This window comes from Talpa europaea (genome assembly GCF_964194135.1).
Source record: "Talpa europaea genome assembly, chromosome: 13".
Lineage (NCBI taxonomy): Eukaryota > Metazoa > Chordata > Mammalia > Eulipotyphla > Talpidae > Talpa > Talpa europaea.
Genome location: NC_140080.1, coordinates 52,509,171 through 52,526,894, shown reverse-complemented (window position 1 = coordinate 52,526,894; position 17,724 = coordinate 52,509,171). Strand labels below are relative to the sequence as shown.

General features: G+C 38.8%; 1 protein-coding gene across 5 annotated transcripts in view; it reads left to right on the top strand.

The window, feature by feature from the left end:
- The window catches only part of PTPRM (protein tyrosine phosphatase receptor type M), a gene marked incomplete at its 3' end in the record, with an annotated part of 796,072 nt that overhangs the window by 326,850 nt on the left and 451,498 nt on the right, over positions 1-17,724 (top strand). For all 5 annotated transcript variants that reach the window (XM_084252855.1, XM_084252854.1, XM_084252853.1 and 2 more), the window contains exon 4: positions 1,446-1,524. In XM_084252855.1, the coding sequence (XP_084108981.1) occupies positions 1,446-1,524 (79 nt within the window). The remainder of the gene's footprint in view (positions 1-1,445; positions 1,525-17,724) is intronic.

Sequence of the window (17,724 nt, the reverse complement as noted above, 5' to 3'; positions counted from 1 at the left end):
CTGACCCATGTGAGCATGTCTTATACATGTACTATATTGTAGAGTTAATGTACCTGTTCAAAAATAAAAATTATTCAATTTTTATGAGAAGTTTTAACCCTTGTAGTTGATAAAGTAAAATGTAATTGTTCATATGAAGGAAAATTTTGCTGAGTAAAAAGGGCTTTGTTCTGTTCTTTAATTACCCCAAGTACTTATCACAGTGCTGGAAATAGAGATGACATGTGGTAAAGCCTGAGTGAATGAAATGAATGAATGGGGGGGGGTGGTTGGAAGAAAGCTGATTGAATATTTCTGGGTTTGGATCTCAAAATGCCCTTTTCATTCCCAGGGTGATAGTGTCCTTGGTTATCTAGGGGTCACAGGCTTGGGCTGCGTGGTGGTCTTTCTAACCAGTGTAGCCAGTCGACCCTTGCACCGCGTGGTCTTGCCACCTGTCATAAGCTGAATGTGGCTATACCCAAGACCCCGTTTAAAGGACCTCTGATGGTCTTTCCCTGTGCTCCTCTCACTGTTCACCTGCTTTCATGCCTTCAGTTGTTTGCATATAGGGTTTAGTAGATGGATGTGATCAAGATCGCATTGCAGAACTATCCATGGATCTCTTCTTTGTGTATCGTCAGAGGAAAAAAACTATATTGAATTTAGGCTAGAAGAGGGTTTTCTTTCTTTTTTATTCAGTTGGGCCTATTTTCTGCCCTGAGTAGTTTATATTTTGATGTGGTGGCATTGCACACAATAATGCCTAGTCTAGCAGGGTTTCTGGAACAGTTTCCATTTGGCTGCTGATTGCTTGCATCCTCCATTTTGCATCTATCACACACAAACTGTGCAGTCCTCAGGTTGAAGTGCTTGTGCAGGCAATGTAAAGGAGTGAAAATGCCATGATATTGGGAATCAGAAAGATTGGGTTTTGAGATCATATTTACAATAGACTCACTGCATGGCCTTATACCTAAGTCTGTTCATTCTTGCAGTATTTAATCCTTGAATAATTTCTGCATGAACTAATAAGTAAGATAATGGAGTGATATCTGCCCAGTGTCTGTAACATATTTTGTGCTTAGTAAACAGTAACTTGTAATTGCTTTTTTTAATTGAAAATTTTATGGATGTAATTGAAGAGTCGGAAGCCAAAGTAAGAAATAGTACTGATTCCTTCAAACCGAAAATATAATATCACACCTAGGATATGGACACTGATAAAATCGTAACAGCTAATTCATATTCCCTATCTGCAAGTTTATGTGTACTCCGTTTTATACCATTTTTTTACCTTTTATTATAGTAAAATACACAATAACATAAAATCTACTACCTTACTCATAATATGTTCATAATGTTATGCAACCCTCATCACTGTCTAACTCCATAATGCTGTTCATCTTAAAACTGAATCTCTGTACCCATTAAGTGAATAATGTCAATCTTTATTAATTTTCCAGGTGATTTTTGAAGTAATAACTTCGGGACACCAAGGCTACCTTGCTATTGATGAAGTCAAGGTGTTAGGACATCCATGTAGTAAGTTGCCTCATTTTTTAAATGTTTGGGTATATGATTCTGGGGGTATTTAATCCATTTATGGATTAAGAGAACACACTAAAACCTGGGGAGAAATTTCCTGCCTAAAGAGCTCCCTGACAATCTTGAGGTGTTGCTTTGCTAGCCCAGAAGTTCAAAAACATGTATCTCAGCATACGTATCATTTTAAGTATCTAAGTATCTTTTTTAAAAATATTTATTTATTTATGCGTACAAGAACTGGGGTACAGGCCAGAGGTCTGGGGGGGTGAGAGGAGTCACCAGAGACAGAGTGGGGAACAGAACAGGCAGATCTACTGAAATACACTGCTGAGGGGAGCAGTAGGCAAGTCAGGAGAGGTCTGCTGCGCCATGTGGGTTGCTCCCTGGCTGGGGTTTAAACTTGTGCTGCAGTGGCTCCGATAGGTTCCTAGGTTGTGTCTTATTAACCCCTTGTGCCACCAGGGAGGCCCCTATATCTAACTGTCTTTGAAAATGAAAATCAGGGGCCCTCCCTGGTGGCACAGCAGGTTGAGTGCAGCTCTGTGAAGCTGTCCGTAGACTCTGCAGCACAGGTTCAATTCCTGGCCGGCCAGGGAGATACACACATGGTGTGGCAGACCTCTCCTGTCTCACCTGCTGCTCCCCTCAGCAGTGTTTCTGCTCCATCTGCCTGTTCTGCTCCCCACTCTGTCTCTGCTGAATTCTCTCACCCTCCTGCACCTCTGGCCTGCACCCCAGTTCTTATAATCATAAATAAATAAATCTTTAAAAAAATTTAAAAAAGGAAAAGGAAAATCAGGGGTGAGGGCTAGAAGAATACTCAAATATACCTGCAGATATCTTTAGGTTTTTCTTTTAAATGGTAGCACAAGTTTAAATGTTAAGAATCAGTGTATTTTGTTTCCTAAATCCAGTATTTTTTTTTTTTTTTAAGATTTATTTATTTATACAAGCACTGGGTACAGTTCAGAAGCGCGGGAGGGTGAGAGAATTCACCAGAGTCAGAGCAGAGAGTAGAACAGGCAGAAGGACCAAGGTACACTGCTGAGGGGAGCAGCGGGAGGCAGGAGAGGTCTGCGCACCATGTGGGACCCTCGCCCGGCGGCCAGGGATCGAACCGGCACTGCAGAGGCTGCGGGCAGCTTCACAATCCAGCGCTCAACTGCTGCACCACCGGGGAGGCCCTAAGTCCACTATGTTTGTGGTGCAGTTTTACACAAAAATATTTCATAATATAATTTCAAACAAGCCTGGGATCTGTCAAATATAAGAAACCTACCTAAACCACCTTAGAGACCCCAGGAATGGTCTGTTCTTTATCTTTTTAAAATGTGTACTTTAAAAAGTTCAATGGGTAATAAACACACACCTTTCTTTTTTACCTCCCACTATAGACACTTATTAACATCTTGTCATATTTACATCTGAACCTTTGACCTTAAATCGCTAAAAGATTGAGATAGCCAGCCGTGTTTCCTCCCACCTGCCTAGAGGTACACTCACAAGGTTTCTGGTCCAAAAGCAGCAAAATCATATGTAGCTGTTTTAAACAGAAAAATATTATATTGAAAAGGAATTGGGTAACAAACAGAATCCTGAAGAGCATTGATGATCTGGGCTCAGATAAAGAGCAATAATGAAAAAGGAAGTTCTGCAGACAAAAAACTGGGGACTGCTGTGTGGGGTGTAGGATGTGGGGGCTCCCTGAGGACACAGGAGGTGAAGCCTGCTCCTCTGTTGCCTTGCCTTGGAGATATGACCTTTGCCAAGACTATGACCTTTGCCAAGATATGACCTTTGCCAAGACTCACTTTCTAGTCTATGTGTCTTTGCACCCTGGTGCTTATTCCCCTGCTAACACCTGGGGTGAAGTAGCAGAGCAAAGTGTTGCTTTTTCAACTTCAGTCTGGTGGGCAGGCCTAGACTTTCACCAAGAAACATGGAAGGAAATTTCCCAACCCTGCAATGAGGCTTTGAGAGCTAAGCAACCCAAACACTGTAGATGTCTGTGTGCACCTATGCACATGCATGCTTCTGTGTGTGCGCACATTATATATTCAATAAACAGCAAGAAGGTAATGTTTGCCTTTAGACAATTCTGATGAATGGTATCCAGCTACAAATTAACTCTGCATTATGTTTTTCCCACTTAACATTACATTTTTTATTTTAGGTCAGTGCATGGCATTCTGTGATATGAATATATTACACTTTATTTTTCTGTTCTTTTATGAATATTTTGTTTCCCCCCAGTTTTCTTCTGTTAGAGCCACTGCTGCTGTAAACAGCCATGTGTTGCTCGGGGTGCGATGTGTGAGAGCCGCGGCAGGGTGTATTCTTAGAAGCACAACTGCTGAGATGTAGACTAGAAACATTTTTAGTTTTACTAGATGCTGTCAAATGCTGTGAAAAGTGTCTGAGCCAGTTAATATCCCCACCAGCAGTACATGGAAGCTTTATTTTCCCTATACCCTTGCCCAGAATTGACACTGTCAGACTTTAAATTCTTGACTAGCTGAGGGATGGCAGCCTGCTTTATTTTTAGGGTCTCCAGCATTAAAGAGAAACTGACAAGTTCATACATTCCTGAATCTCTCCTGATGGTCACTACCCAAATTCCTGAGAGAATGGTTATGTCACCACTGCTATTAGGGATATAAACACTTGCAGGAGTGTTCCCCTTTTCACTGGACTGGCTAGATCATGAGGCCCTCTTGAGAAGTTACAAAGAAGCCCAGTGGGACTGGTCTCTGGTGAAGGTGCCCAGATGCAACGCTGATACAGGGGTTTGGCTCCCCTCTCATGCCTTTGTTTGGTGCCCCGAGCTACCTGTGACACTGAAGTTTAGGCATAGCAGGCTTCTTGTTCATCAGCAAGGCAGGTGTTCCTCATTGTTTTTGCCTTTTCTCTTGTCATTTGGATCAGTGAGTTCGGGAAGAATTTCTCCTCCTTTTTCTGAAAAGGCAAACAAACAATATTGTAACTAATTGGAACAACAAGGTAAATTTAGGAAGTGGAATATAATTACCTGAGTTGGAATTTGGCCAAATCTTTGGAGTAACAGCCTCAGGTTTGGAAAAGTGCCATGGCATCTTCTAATGTGCATGGATGCTCACGCTCTCTGATCCACGTCTTACCAAGGGGTAAAATAATCAGAGACAGTACTACTGTTACTGTATGCCTACTATGTGCTATGCCCTGCTTCTCAGAAGCTCGCCTAAGTGGATGTTTTTAGTGGTTACTGGAGTCTTTCTTGTTCTATTTCATGAGTTCCTTCTACATCTGGCCACTGGTCAACAAAATAGCTCCATAAGTGGAGTCCCTCCCATTCCACAGGTGCTGAGTTCTTGCCTTCAGTAAGATGTAAAGACTTCAGCTTGTCCTTCTATTGGTGCCTTCCTGAAATGTGTTTCCTACAGTTGTGTTCATTCCATCTAAGCCCAGCTGCTTAGAGTCATAGAAAAGGTATTTATTTGCTCTCTGTGGGAGAATATGGACACTAATACCTGCTGTTAGGAGACATGAAATTGCAGACTCCATACCAAGGTGCTGTATGGCAAAACAACATTTTGAACTATAAGCTGTTTTGATAACAGTCCTTCTGTAGTTACTTTTACCTTATTTTCTAAGTTCATGAGGAAAACATGCAAATAAAGTTGTTAAAAAATGCAATAGTTTGGTTTTAAAATGGAAAGCTTTACAGGTGATATTTTCAGGGATTTCCTATCAAGATTTCCAAATAGTAATCAATTATTTTGAATTTTGATGACTATTAAATTTGAATCATAAAGGAGTGTTAAATCTTTCATATCCAAAACTGTGCTGTCCAAAAAGTTGCAAAACTGCTGAACTTTATTTACCTTACTCAGAAAACTCCTGCTTGGATTCATATAGGTTTATGAGTAGGCATTGAGCATTTTTTTAAGTAGCTGTTCTGTTAAAGGTAAACAGTTTCTCGTAAAATTGATTTTAATGTAATAACAATAAGATGTAGGATCAGCTTGAAATGTGGAGATGGCTATGCAGAATCAGCAACTCTCTGGCTTAAGACCACTTCTAATAAACATAGATAATTTTTGTACTTGGTATGCACACTGATAATGTATTTTGAATTTGGTTCAATAATCCTAGTAGGATAAACTGAAGAGGCATGTTTTCAAATTCATAATGGTGTCTCCTGCTTGTAAGTAGTTTATAAGCTATGAATATATGGGTATTTATATTATCACTTTGGGAAACATATATATATTTCTAAATTTTTTAAACTATGCATCATTTTAACAGGTTTATTGAGTTATAGTTCACACCTTATACAGCTCACCAATTTTAAATGTAAAATTCAATGGGTTTTAGTATATTCACAGAGTTGTGTAAGCATTGCCACTATCAATTTTGGGACATTTTCGTTACCTCAAAAAAAAAAAAAAAAAAAAAAAACCTGTACTTGTTTATGGTCACTTTCCATTTTCCCCCAGTCCCATCCCCACCCCTTGGCAATCACAAATATATTGCCTGTCCATATTTCATTTACTTACAATCAAAGTGTGGCCGTTTTATAGTCCGTCAAATTCTACTTAGCATGCCATTTCAGGTTCATCCATGTTGAAGAGTGCTTTAATACTTCATTCCTTCTTAAAGCCAAGTAATATCTCATTGTATGAGTAGATCACATTTTCTTTATCCTCTTATCTGTCAATGAACATTTGATTTGTTTCCAACCTTTGGCCAACTTGAATAGTGCATAAATACTGTACATTTATACACAGAATTATGTGTGGACTTTTGTTTCAGTTCTCTTGGGATTACTGGATCTCAAGGGAGTGCTTTATTTGGTATTTTGAGGAACTATAAAATTGTCTTAAAACTGGCTGCACCATTTTACCTTCTGAGGAATAATATATGAGAGCTCCAATTTCTCTATATTCTTTCCAATTCTTGTTATTATCTGTCATTTTTAGATGATAGTTGTCCTACTTGGTGTGAAGTAGTGTCTCTGTGGTTTTGATTCCCTAGTGACTAATGATGTTGAGCATTTTTTCATATGTTTATGGGGCACTTGTCTATCTTGAATAGTCTGATTATTCAGATCATTTACCCATTTTTAATTGAGTTATTTATCCTCTTATTACTGAATTGTAACATTTTTTATATATCTGGACACAACTTCCATATCAGATATATGATTTGAAAGTGTATTCCCCAGTGTGTAAGTTGTCTTCATTTTCCTGGTGCTGTCATTAACAGCACAAAACTTTTAATTTTGATGAAGCCCAATTTACTATTTTTTGTCACTTGCACCCATGTTATTTAGTGTTATATCTAATAATAATTTGCATAATCCCCAATTATAAAGATTTACCTCAATAATTTTTAACAGTTTTATAGTTCAACTTTTACATATGATCAGAACTAATATTTGTATAATGATAAGGAAGTGGTGCAACTCCATTCTTTTGTTTATGGATATTCGGTTATTCTAGCACTGTTTGGTGAAACCCCATTTTCCCCCATTCTTTTTTTTTAAGATTCATTTATTTATACATACAAGAGCTGGGGTACAGGCCAGAGATGTAGGGGGGTGACAGGATTCACCAGAGACAGAGTGGGGAACGGGACAGGCAGACTAACTGAAATACATTGCTGAGGGGAGCAGTGGGCGAGACAGGAGAGGTCTGCTTCGCCATGTGGGTTTCTCTCTGGCCAGCCTGGGTCCCAGTGAAAAATGGGCTCTCCTGCATTGCTGATGGGAGTCCTTAGTCTACTAAAAATGGAGCTACAATATGACCTGGCAATTCCACTCCTAGGGATCTACCCAAAGGGCACAAAAACATTGATTCAAAAGAACACCTGTATACCTATGTTTATTGCAGCACTATTTACCATAGGTAAAACCTAGATAGCTCTGTCTTTAACCCATGCACCACCAGGGAGGCCCCTAAACTTGTGTCTTTCAATGGTAGTTTTTGGAAGCATGGGTAGCCATGGAGGATTATGATCAGATAAAGAAATAGGAGGTATATGTAATGAACTGGGAGACACTTATCAAGACCTGTTTGCTTGGCTTCTCCTCATTGTCCCTTTGTCTTCAGAGATAAGGATGACATTTTCCTTTAATATAAGGACACCTTTCACATGGGCATTTTATGACCTGTTTCAGAAGAAAATAGAGGGGTAAGGTCAGGGAGAAATTCTTTTATCGGTTGTTTTTCCTAAAGTCCCTCAGCTTAATGTATTCATATTTTCTGAACCAATCACTTAGCAGATTGTCATGTTATGTTTGCCTATTATTCTGTTGGTGAGAGTTTATTATATTGATTGATTTTTGGGTGTTAAACCAACCTAGCACTCCTTGGTTATGGTGTATAATTTTTGGTCAGTGTATATCCTTTGAATATATTGCCATATAGCATATTACATTGTTATTTTCATATATGATGCCTTGAATTCTGCTGAAATCTAAATATTAGGCCCCATTATTTTGCTACCAATTTAATAAACAATGATTTAATGAAAAAAGGTTTTAAAAAGCTTAAAATCCATGTATATTTGATAAAGTGAATACAAAATCTGGTATTACTCTGTGTTACTACTTCACAGTATGAAATAAATTTACAATTTCTTAAACATTTAATAAATTCTGAATTTCTAATATGATATCCTAGGTTCAAAATCGTTCTTATTTTATAAAACAAAATTAGTTTATTCACTCATTGATTCATTTGCAGGTCCAAGCATTGGTACCTAATACCAAATTTAGATTTTTATGAAGATATTAAACAGTATGATTAAAGTGAAAACAAGTAACAAATAGAACATAATTTTTTCCTGAATTATGTTCTGTTGAATAAAGACAGACCCACGAGCCTTGGTTGAGGGATGCATAGAAACCAGAAGTGACATTTCATTTTAAATATGTAGGAACTTAGCTTGTATTTTTCTTCAAAGGAATATATTTTTCTTCAAGATATAATTTATAAAAGTTACTTTATTGAGTCCCTTATTTTTCTATAAAAATAGTAAATCTCTTTTCCACTTGAAAAATTATTCCATTAAGATCCATCCTTTGGCCTATACCAAAAAGACTGGAAACACCATGCTTTGGCACAGGTATGGATTAATCAAAACTCTGGCACACTGTTGGTAAAGATGTAAATTAAACCCAAGCTTTATGAAAAATGGTATGGAAATCTCTATAAAAAAATAAAATTAGGGCCTCCTTGGTGGCACAAGGGGTTCAGACGCAACTTATGAAGCTATCCGCGGCCACTGCAGCACAAGTTCGATCCCCGGCCAAGTAGCAACCCACATGGCGCAGCAGACCTCTCCTGACTCACCAACTGCTCCCCTCAGCAGTGTATTTTAGTCAATCTGCCTGTTCCCCACTCTGTTTCTGGTGAATCCTCTCACCACCCTCTGCACTTCTAGCCTGTACCCCAGTTCTTGAATGCATAAATAAATCTTAAAAAAAAACTAAAATTAGAATATATGATTCAGCAATATCAGAAAATATTAATTCAAATGATACATGTAGCCCCTGTGTTCATAGCAACATTATTCACAAGTCAAGACTTGAAAGCACCCTAAATGCCCATCAACAGATGACTAGATAAAGAGGTTGTGGAATACACAGTCAGTGAAGAGTACTAATCAGCTATTTTAAAAAATGAAATTTGGGACTCCCCTAGTGGTGCAGCGGTTGAGTGCTGGGCTGCGAAGCTGCCCACAGCCTCTGCAGCACTGGTTCAATTCCCAGCTGCTCCCCGGCCACCGGAGGAGGGTCCCATATGGCGCGCAGACCTCTCCTGCCGCCCGCTGCTCCCCTCAGCAGTGTACTTCGGTCCTTCTGCCTGTTCTGCCCCCGCTCTGGCTCTGGTGAATTTTCTCACCCTCCCATGCTTTTGTCTATACCCAGTGCTTATATAAATAAATAAATCTTTAAAAAATAAACAAACAAACAAACAAACAAATAAATAAATAAATAAAATTTTCCCTTTTGCAGCTACATGGATGGAACTGGAGGCTGTATAAATAACCAAAGCAAAAAACTAACAAATCACAACAAAAATAACTCTTACACTGTGAAAAATACAGTGGTTACCAGTGGGGGAAGAATAAAGGGGAAAGGAAAGGGCAGACCGAGTCAATCTGTTAGTGGGAATGACACTAGAACTTCAGTAGGGGATGCAAAGAGGTTTATACACATATACAGGTGTAAAGCATATGTGTATAAAGCATATGTATATACATATGTATGTAAACTTTGCAAGTTTACATAGTGTTAATAATGGTAAATCGATACAACTCTGTAGTCTCATTCATATAATGGCAATAATAACAACAGCAATAATGCTTTCCTCACAGGATAAACGTAGATATTAAATGAGTTCATGCACATAAAGTATTCTGGACAGTGCTTATCACATTCCAAAAGCTCAATAAATGTTAGCAATTATTTAATTAATTATTTTTTTCATTAGTGTTATTCTTAGACTCTTCATCCTGAGAAGCCCACTAGAATTATGTAGCTGTATTTTGCAAACCTAAGTAGCTAATTTGATTGATTTTAACTAAAGTGATGAATTTAGCAGTGTCAATTTTAAAATTCAAAAAATGTTTGCAAAACATACTTTTTTTTTAGTGTTAGAGTAGGTTGGGAGGAGGCTGTTCTTTTTGGCAGCAGTTGGCTTCCCTGTTTGTGATGATATGCTATGCAAATAGAAACACGGATTGTTTGTTCTGGCAGTTGGGCATGCATCCAGTTCATTGCAACCTATGCCATCTCATTAAAATGTAAATGAAAATAAAAAGGGGTGAAGACACAGCCCTCTTTTGTCCTACTTAGTTTGTACTTTGATCTTGAAAAATCACCATTTTCTGATTTTGTTGTTAGTATCTTGATGCTGGCTTTGAAGAATCAATAATATGAAACATCTGCAAAAAGATTTGCACCTTTGTCAGTAATAAATCTGGCTTTAGAATCAAAGGTTGTTTTGAGATCAATTAATGCTAGAAAACCTCAATTCTTTCTAAAACTGTTTTGTTTTGTTTTTTAGTAGGAAGCAACAGAATATGGCACAGATGAGAATAGAGTTGTACTAAAAAAACCTGTTTGATATTCATGGAAGATACTTAGTTTTTAGAACTCCTGCAGATTTCAGGAGAAAGCTGGCATAACATTTTGAAAGGGTATCCAGGAGACAAATGGGCCTGTAAATTTGGAGGGAAAGAGAGAATTTCTGTGTTTTGAATTTAGGATAGGTTAAAATTTTTCACTCTAATGGTGCTCTACCTGATGTTACAATTGAGGTGGTTTGGCATGGTTCACAACTTACAGCTTAGCATGGGATCAAAATTTTTCTGGCTTAGAGCTTATTTCGTGGAATCTTTTCTAGTTTCCTTTGATAGATCAATTATTTTAAGTAATAATGAACATTTTTTAAACCAAGTACCAGGGATACAGGATGCTTTGCTGGCATCATCTCATTTAATCTTTATCCAAACCCTACGTAATGGGCACATAAAAAAGCAAACAAACAAAATTCTTACAAATTAAGAATAAAATTCCACTAAAGTTCAGATTTAAGAATGTTTGCTTCTTTTCAGAGGTAGTAAACTGAGATATTGATCTTTAACACAAATGTATAATACTTAAACTTCTCCCCAACTAAATATATAGTTCTAGGGGAGTGCACTGGAGGACGAGAATCCAGGAATCCTAACTGTGGAGGGTATAAACCTTGAATGATTATTGAAAAAGTTTATGGAAGTGATTAATAGAAATTTTGACTTTTATCCATCTGGAGGGTCCTGATCTGGCAAATACAATCCCATAGTTACTATTCAGACCAATTGTCTTTCTTTCTTTTTTTTTTTTTTTTTAAATAGAGGCATGTTTTATTTATTTATTTGTTTGTTTGTTTTGTTTATACATGCACTGGGTACAGTCAGAAGCACGGGAGGGTGAGAGAATTCACCAGAGCCAGAGCAGGGAGCAGAGCAGGCAGAAGGACCGAAGTACACTGCTGAGGGGAGCAGCGGGCGGCAGGAGAGGTCTGCGCGCCATGTGGGACCCTCCTCTGGTGGCCGGGGAGCAGCCAGGGATCGAACCAGCGCCGCAAAGGCCGCGGGCAGCTTCGCAACCCAGCGCTCAACCGCTGCGCCACCGGGGAGGTCCCCAATTGTCTTTCATTTGAAAAGAACAATTTGCTTATAAATGTATTTATTCTTAATAGGTTTGTGCATCTTTATCTGGTTTCTAATTGAGGTGGGGCTTTATTATCTTAGGCCAGATTTATTTTCTTCTAGCAGACTTTTTCTCAGCCAACCAACATTGTTCACGGAAACAGTCAATTCATTCCAGAAAAGGGTCCTCCCAAAATATGGTTTGAACAGAGTAAGAAATTACTTAGGCTCTTAACCTTTATGTGAGTAATAGTTACTGTTGGTCTTTGAAAAAGCTATCTTGAGGATCAAAACATTTCTTCTAAAGGGGAAGTGATAACTCTCATTCTGTGCAACAACATGTCTTTATTAAGAATGAAGTCAAACAAGGAAAGACCGAGTATCACACAATCATATCCTTTGTCTTCAAGTTAAAAACTTAAGTTATATTTTAACAGATAGCCTCCTGATGACATTAAGTGTTAGCAGACTGCATTGTAATGAAGTTTTGCTGTCTTTTCCTTTGGGTCAGATAGCCATTTCTGGAAACATGGCTTTTTAATAAAAGAGTCTCCCAGGTTTTACTTACTACAGATAAACCAATCTATGGCAGAACCAGTGACAATCCTGATACTCAAATTATTTATTAAATTCAAGTTGTTATAAACTTTATGGAAAGCAATTTGACAATATGTATCAGAACTCTCTCAAATGAATATTTTTGTCTTAATAATTTTATTTCTAAGGGAAAATTCTACATGAGGATTTAATTATGGAAACTTTTACGTTTATATTATGCAAAAAACTCAAATGGTCAACACGTAGGGTAATGTCCCAGTATTTTTTTTTAACTTTTTTTTTTAAAGATTCATTTATTTATGCATACAAGAACTGGGGTACAGGCCAGATGTGTGGGAGGGTGAGAGGATTCACCAGAGACAGAGGAGGGAACAGAACAGGCAGACTGACTGAAATACACTGCTGAGGGGAGCAGCGGGCGAGACAGGAGAAGTCCACCATGCTATGTGGGTATCTCCCCAGCTGGCTAGGATTGAACCCGCGCTGCAGAGGCTGCGGACAACCTCACAGCTCTGCGCTCAACTGCCTGTGCCACCAGGAACGCCCTGTCCCAGTAATGTTTATAAATACATCTTTATAATGTATATCAGCGTTCTTAACCTTGGCCGAATTAACATATTGGACCAGGTGATTATTTGTTTTGGTGGCCCTCTTCTGTATTGTGGAATGTTCCTTGCCATCTCTGGCTTCTGCTCATGAGGCACCTACACTCCTATTGTGATGACTCAAAATGTCTCCAGATATTGTCAAATGTCCTCTAGGGGGCGACATTGCCTTAATTCGGACTCATTGATGGACTAGTCTATCAGTAGCCCACCCTTGCTTTACCAAAATAGCTCTCCTGACATACACGATTGAATAATTTCAGAATTTGAAATTGATCATAAATGGATGCTGGATCTTACTAAATGCTTCCGCAGCATCTATTTATAGGATCATATGGTTTTTTTATTCCATTGTTGTTGATGTGGGGAATTAATATTGATTGACTTTTGGATGTTGAACCATCCTTGGGTCCTGGAATAAATTCTATTTGGTCATAATCTTTTTTTGTATTTGGTTTGCTAGGGCTGTGTTAAGGACTTTTGCATGTGTGTTTATTAGGGAGATTGGTCTGTAGTTATCTTTTTGTGTGTTTTCTGTGTTTGGTTTTGGTATTAGCACAATGTTGGTTTCATAAAATGTGTTTGGAAATATTACTTCTTTCTCAATTTTTTGAAAGAGTTTGAGCAGAATCGGTATTAGTTCATCTCTGAAAGTTTAGTAGAACTTGCTTTTAAGCACATCTGGTCCTAGACTTCTGTTTTTCTGGGAGAGATTTGACTACTGTTTCAATGTCCTTGCTTATGAATGGTTTGTTCAGGTTTTCTATTTTTTCCCTATTCAGTCTTGGATGATGGTATAATTCTAAGGCCTTGTCTGTCTCATCTAAGTTGATGAATTAGTTACAATAAATGTTCATAGGCATCTCTTACTATCATCTGAATTTCTGCAGTATCTGTTGTAATTTTTTTTTGTTGTTGTAATTTTTTCATTTTTGATCCTATTTATATGAGTTTTCCCCCTTTTTTCCTAGTGAGCCTAGTTAGAGGTTTATCTATTTTATTTTTCAAATAACCAGTTGTTGGTTTGATTGATCTGTTATACTTTTTTTTTCAAGATTTATCTATGCATACAAGAACTGGGGTGCAGGCCAGAGTTGTAGGAGGCGAGATGATTCACCGGAGAAAGAGTGGGGAGTAGAACAGGCAGGTTTACTGAAATATACTGCTAAGAGTTGCAGCTGGCAAGATAGGAGAGATCTGCTATACCATATGTGGGTTAGATTCCTGGCCTGGGATCAAACTCAGGCTGCCTCAGAGGGCCCTTACATTAGTAGTGCTAAGACTTAACCCTTAGGACACCAGGGAGGTCTTTTATTTTTACTTCTATTTCACTTATTTCTGCTGTAAATTTTATTATTCACTTCCTTCCATTGGCTTTTGGATTTTGTTTGCCCTTCTTTTTCTATTTCCTTGAGATTAGAGATGAAGTTATTTATTTGGACTCTTTCTTGTTTCTTGATATAAGCCTATATTGCTATATACTTCCTGCTTAATACTGCTTTTGCTGTGTCCCTTGCATTCTGAAAGGTTGTGCCCTCATTGTCATTTGTCACAAGGTATTTCTTGATTTTGTTTTTTATTTCCTCATTGAACCAATGGTCTTTCTGTACTGTGTGATGTTGGGAAATTGGGTCGCCACTTGCCAAAGAAGAAAACTAGACTGCTATCTCACATCATACATGAAAATGAACTCAAAATAGATAAATGACTTTGATGTAATATCTAAAACCATAAAATAGGTAAGAGAAAACTTAGGCAAAATACTCCATGACGTAACTTCAGAGATATCTTTGTAGCTTTATCCCCAGCAACAAGAAAATAAAATGTATATAAATAATTGGGACTAACTGAAACTAAAAAAAAATCTGCTCAGTGAAATAAGCCACAACTAAAACATAGAGAGGGCATCCCTGGTGGCACAAGGGGTTAAGATGCAGCCTATGAAGCTATCCGCAGCCACTGCAACAAGAGTTCGATCCCCAGCCAGGGAGCTACCCACATGGCTCAGCAGACCTCTCCTGACTCGCCTGCTGCTCCCCTCAGCAGTGTATTTCAGTCAATCTGCCTGTTCTGTTCCCCACTCTGTCTCTGGTGAATCCTCTCACCCCCTACACCTCTTGCCTGTACCCCAGTTCTTGTGTGCATGAATAAATATTAAAAAAAACTAAATTTCTTCAAAAAATAAATGCAGGAACGTGTATGGTCACCATATATTCCACATAGTACATATATACAACATCTAAATAGAGTTCTTACAACACAGCAACAACCTCAACCAAAAATAAAACAAATGACCCAGTCAAAAAGTTTGCAGAACTAAATAGGAACTTCTCCAGAGAAGCTGTAAAGATGGCCAAGCACTTAAAAAAAAAGTCCATCTTCACTTTTCATCAGGGAAACGCAAATGAAAACCACAGTAAGATACCACCTCATATCGATAAGAATGGCTCATATTAAAAATATTAGAAACAAGTGTTGGTGAGAGTTTGAAGGATAAGAGAAACTCTTATCCTTGGTGGAAATGTAGACTGGTCCAGCTCCAATGGAAAGCTGTGTGGGGGTTCCTCAAAAGACTGAAAATGAATCTATCACATTACCCAGCAATTTCACTCAAAGGCATCTCCCAAAGAGCACAGAACACTAATTTGAAAGGAAACCTGCACTCCTGTGTTTTTTTCAGTACTATTTGCAATAGCTAAGATATGGAATCAACCTAAGTGCTCCAAGATGGATGAATGGAACAAGAAGATGTGGTATATGTACACAATGAAATGCTACTCAGTGATTAAAAGAGATAAGCTCATGTCATTTGTGGCAACATAGATGGAACTGGAAGGGATGATGCTAAGTGAAATAAGCCAGAAAGAGAAAGATAAGTACTGGATGGTTTCACTTCTATATGGGATATAGAGAAATGTAAAAAAGGGTCAGAGATAAAACCATCCCTGGAAAGCTGATCATAGATCTGAGACATCCAGGAGGTGAGGTAGAGGGGAAGGGGAAAGGGTGAGAATGGGATTGGTGGGAGAGGTAGAGGGTGATGGTGCTTTGGTGGTTGGAGAGTTACGGTGATCACATGTGAGGGGAGAGATTCTGTACTGTCAAAATATTAACAAGGATGTAAAATAGTATTACTTCATTAAAAAATTTAAAAAAGAAATACCGGATGGTCTCACTCATAACAGGAATCTAGGAAACTTAAATAAGGGACCAGGAAAAAGAATAACTATAAGAAAGAAAATATAAAAATCAACAAATAACTATGGGGCCTCCCATGGTAGTGCAGTGGTTGAGTGCTGGGCTGTGAAGCTACCCACAGCCTCTGCAGTGCCGCCTCAATCCCCGGCCACCGGTGAGGGTCTCACATGGCTTGCAGACCTCTCCTGCCGCCCGCTGCTCTCCTCAGCAGTGTATTTCGGTCCATCTGCCTGTTCTGTTCCCCGCTCTGGCTCTGGTGAATTCTCTCACCCTCCCGTGCTTCTGACTGTACCCAGTGCTTGTATAAATAAATAAATAAATATTAAAAAAAAAAAAAACAAGTAACTATGAACAAGAGACTCTGGGGGGTGGGGGGTGGGGAAAGGAGGGCTTGGGGTAAAAATAAGGGGGTTGTAATTGTATGGGGAATATAAAAATAAAATTTAAATTAAAAAAATTAAAAAAAAGGAAATTTAGTCCATGGGGCACTTACTTTTGATGTTTCAAATTAAATATTTTATTTTTCCAATATGCTACATACAAAGTACAGAAATCTTTGAAAGACTGAAAATTTCTTTCTAATGATTTTAGCAGAAAGGGAAAGGTTACTATAGGGAAAACTTCCTCCCTTGCATTCCTGCATCTGCAGGAGAGATGGGCGCCAAACTCTCATTCCCATAAGACCTAGATGGACCCTACTGGCTGTGAAAGGTTAAGAGAACTCAGTTCTGATGCATTAAAAAAAAAAAAAAAAGCAAAAGCAATTTTGAGATTTTTGGAAACCCTAGGCGGAGGGGCTGGAGGGTGTGGGAAAAAGAGGAAGAGACACAGTTTTGGTACAAGGTAAGGCAAGGCCTCAGTGGTTCATGAGTGATTCATGGAGATGTTGCAATGGAATTTTAGGAGGGACTTTTAAGTTTTTAATTTTAGTAGCTTAGTGTAATGTCAGGAACCTGGCCACTGTGCAGGTTTTCTGATCCCATGCAGACCGGGTAAAGGAGGAGTCAGAGTCCTCAGTAGTTTTGCAGGTTTTTTATTTGGGGTTCACCAGGCATGTGGCAGGCAGGGGTGCTGGCTGGGGGGCTGGGAGGCTGGCAGGCCTCCCAGCCCCCAGCAAGTCTTCACTCTATCTAGGCTCTCTAGCGTTCGTTCTGCTGCTTCTCGGCTTCTCTTTCGGCTTCTGCTTCGGCTTCTACTGCTGCTGCTACTAGCGTCCCCCCGTGATGCCGCCCTTAAAAGCACAGTCTTAGCTCAGCTGAATCCCATCTACCTATGCCCACACCCTATTCCAGGTGCCCGCCATCAGGCATGCATTCAGGACAAGGATCCATCATCTATCCTGATGGCGGAAGGGCAGAAAAGCCTGATATTTTCTTTACCCTACACTTAGCTATGCTAAGATATACCAGGGATGATGCTCTGTATATTAAAAAACCTTTTGATATAAGCTGGAAACTGATCTAAGACTTAACCAAGTCGTGTGGAACTGCATAATAGCAGGCCATGTGACTTTAAACCAAGTTAGCATGAAGGTGGCTTCTGTATACCCAAACCCTTGGGTTAGAAGTCCAACTAATTATTGTGATTTGCAGGAAGAGGTAAGCAGAATTTAGGCTACAAAAAAGGGCAGGAGAAGGCAATATCAGTGAGGCTA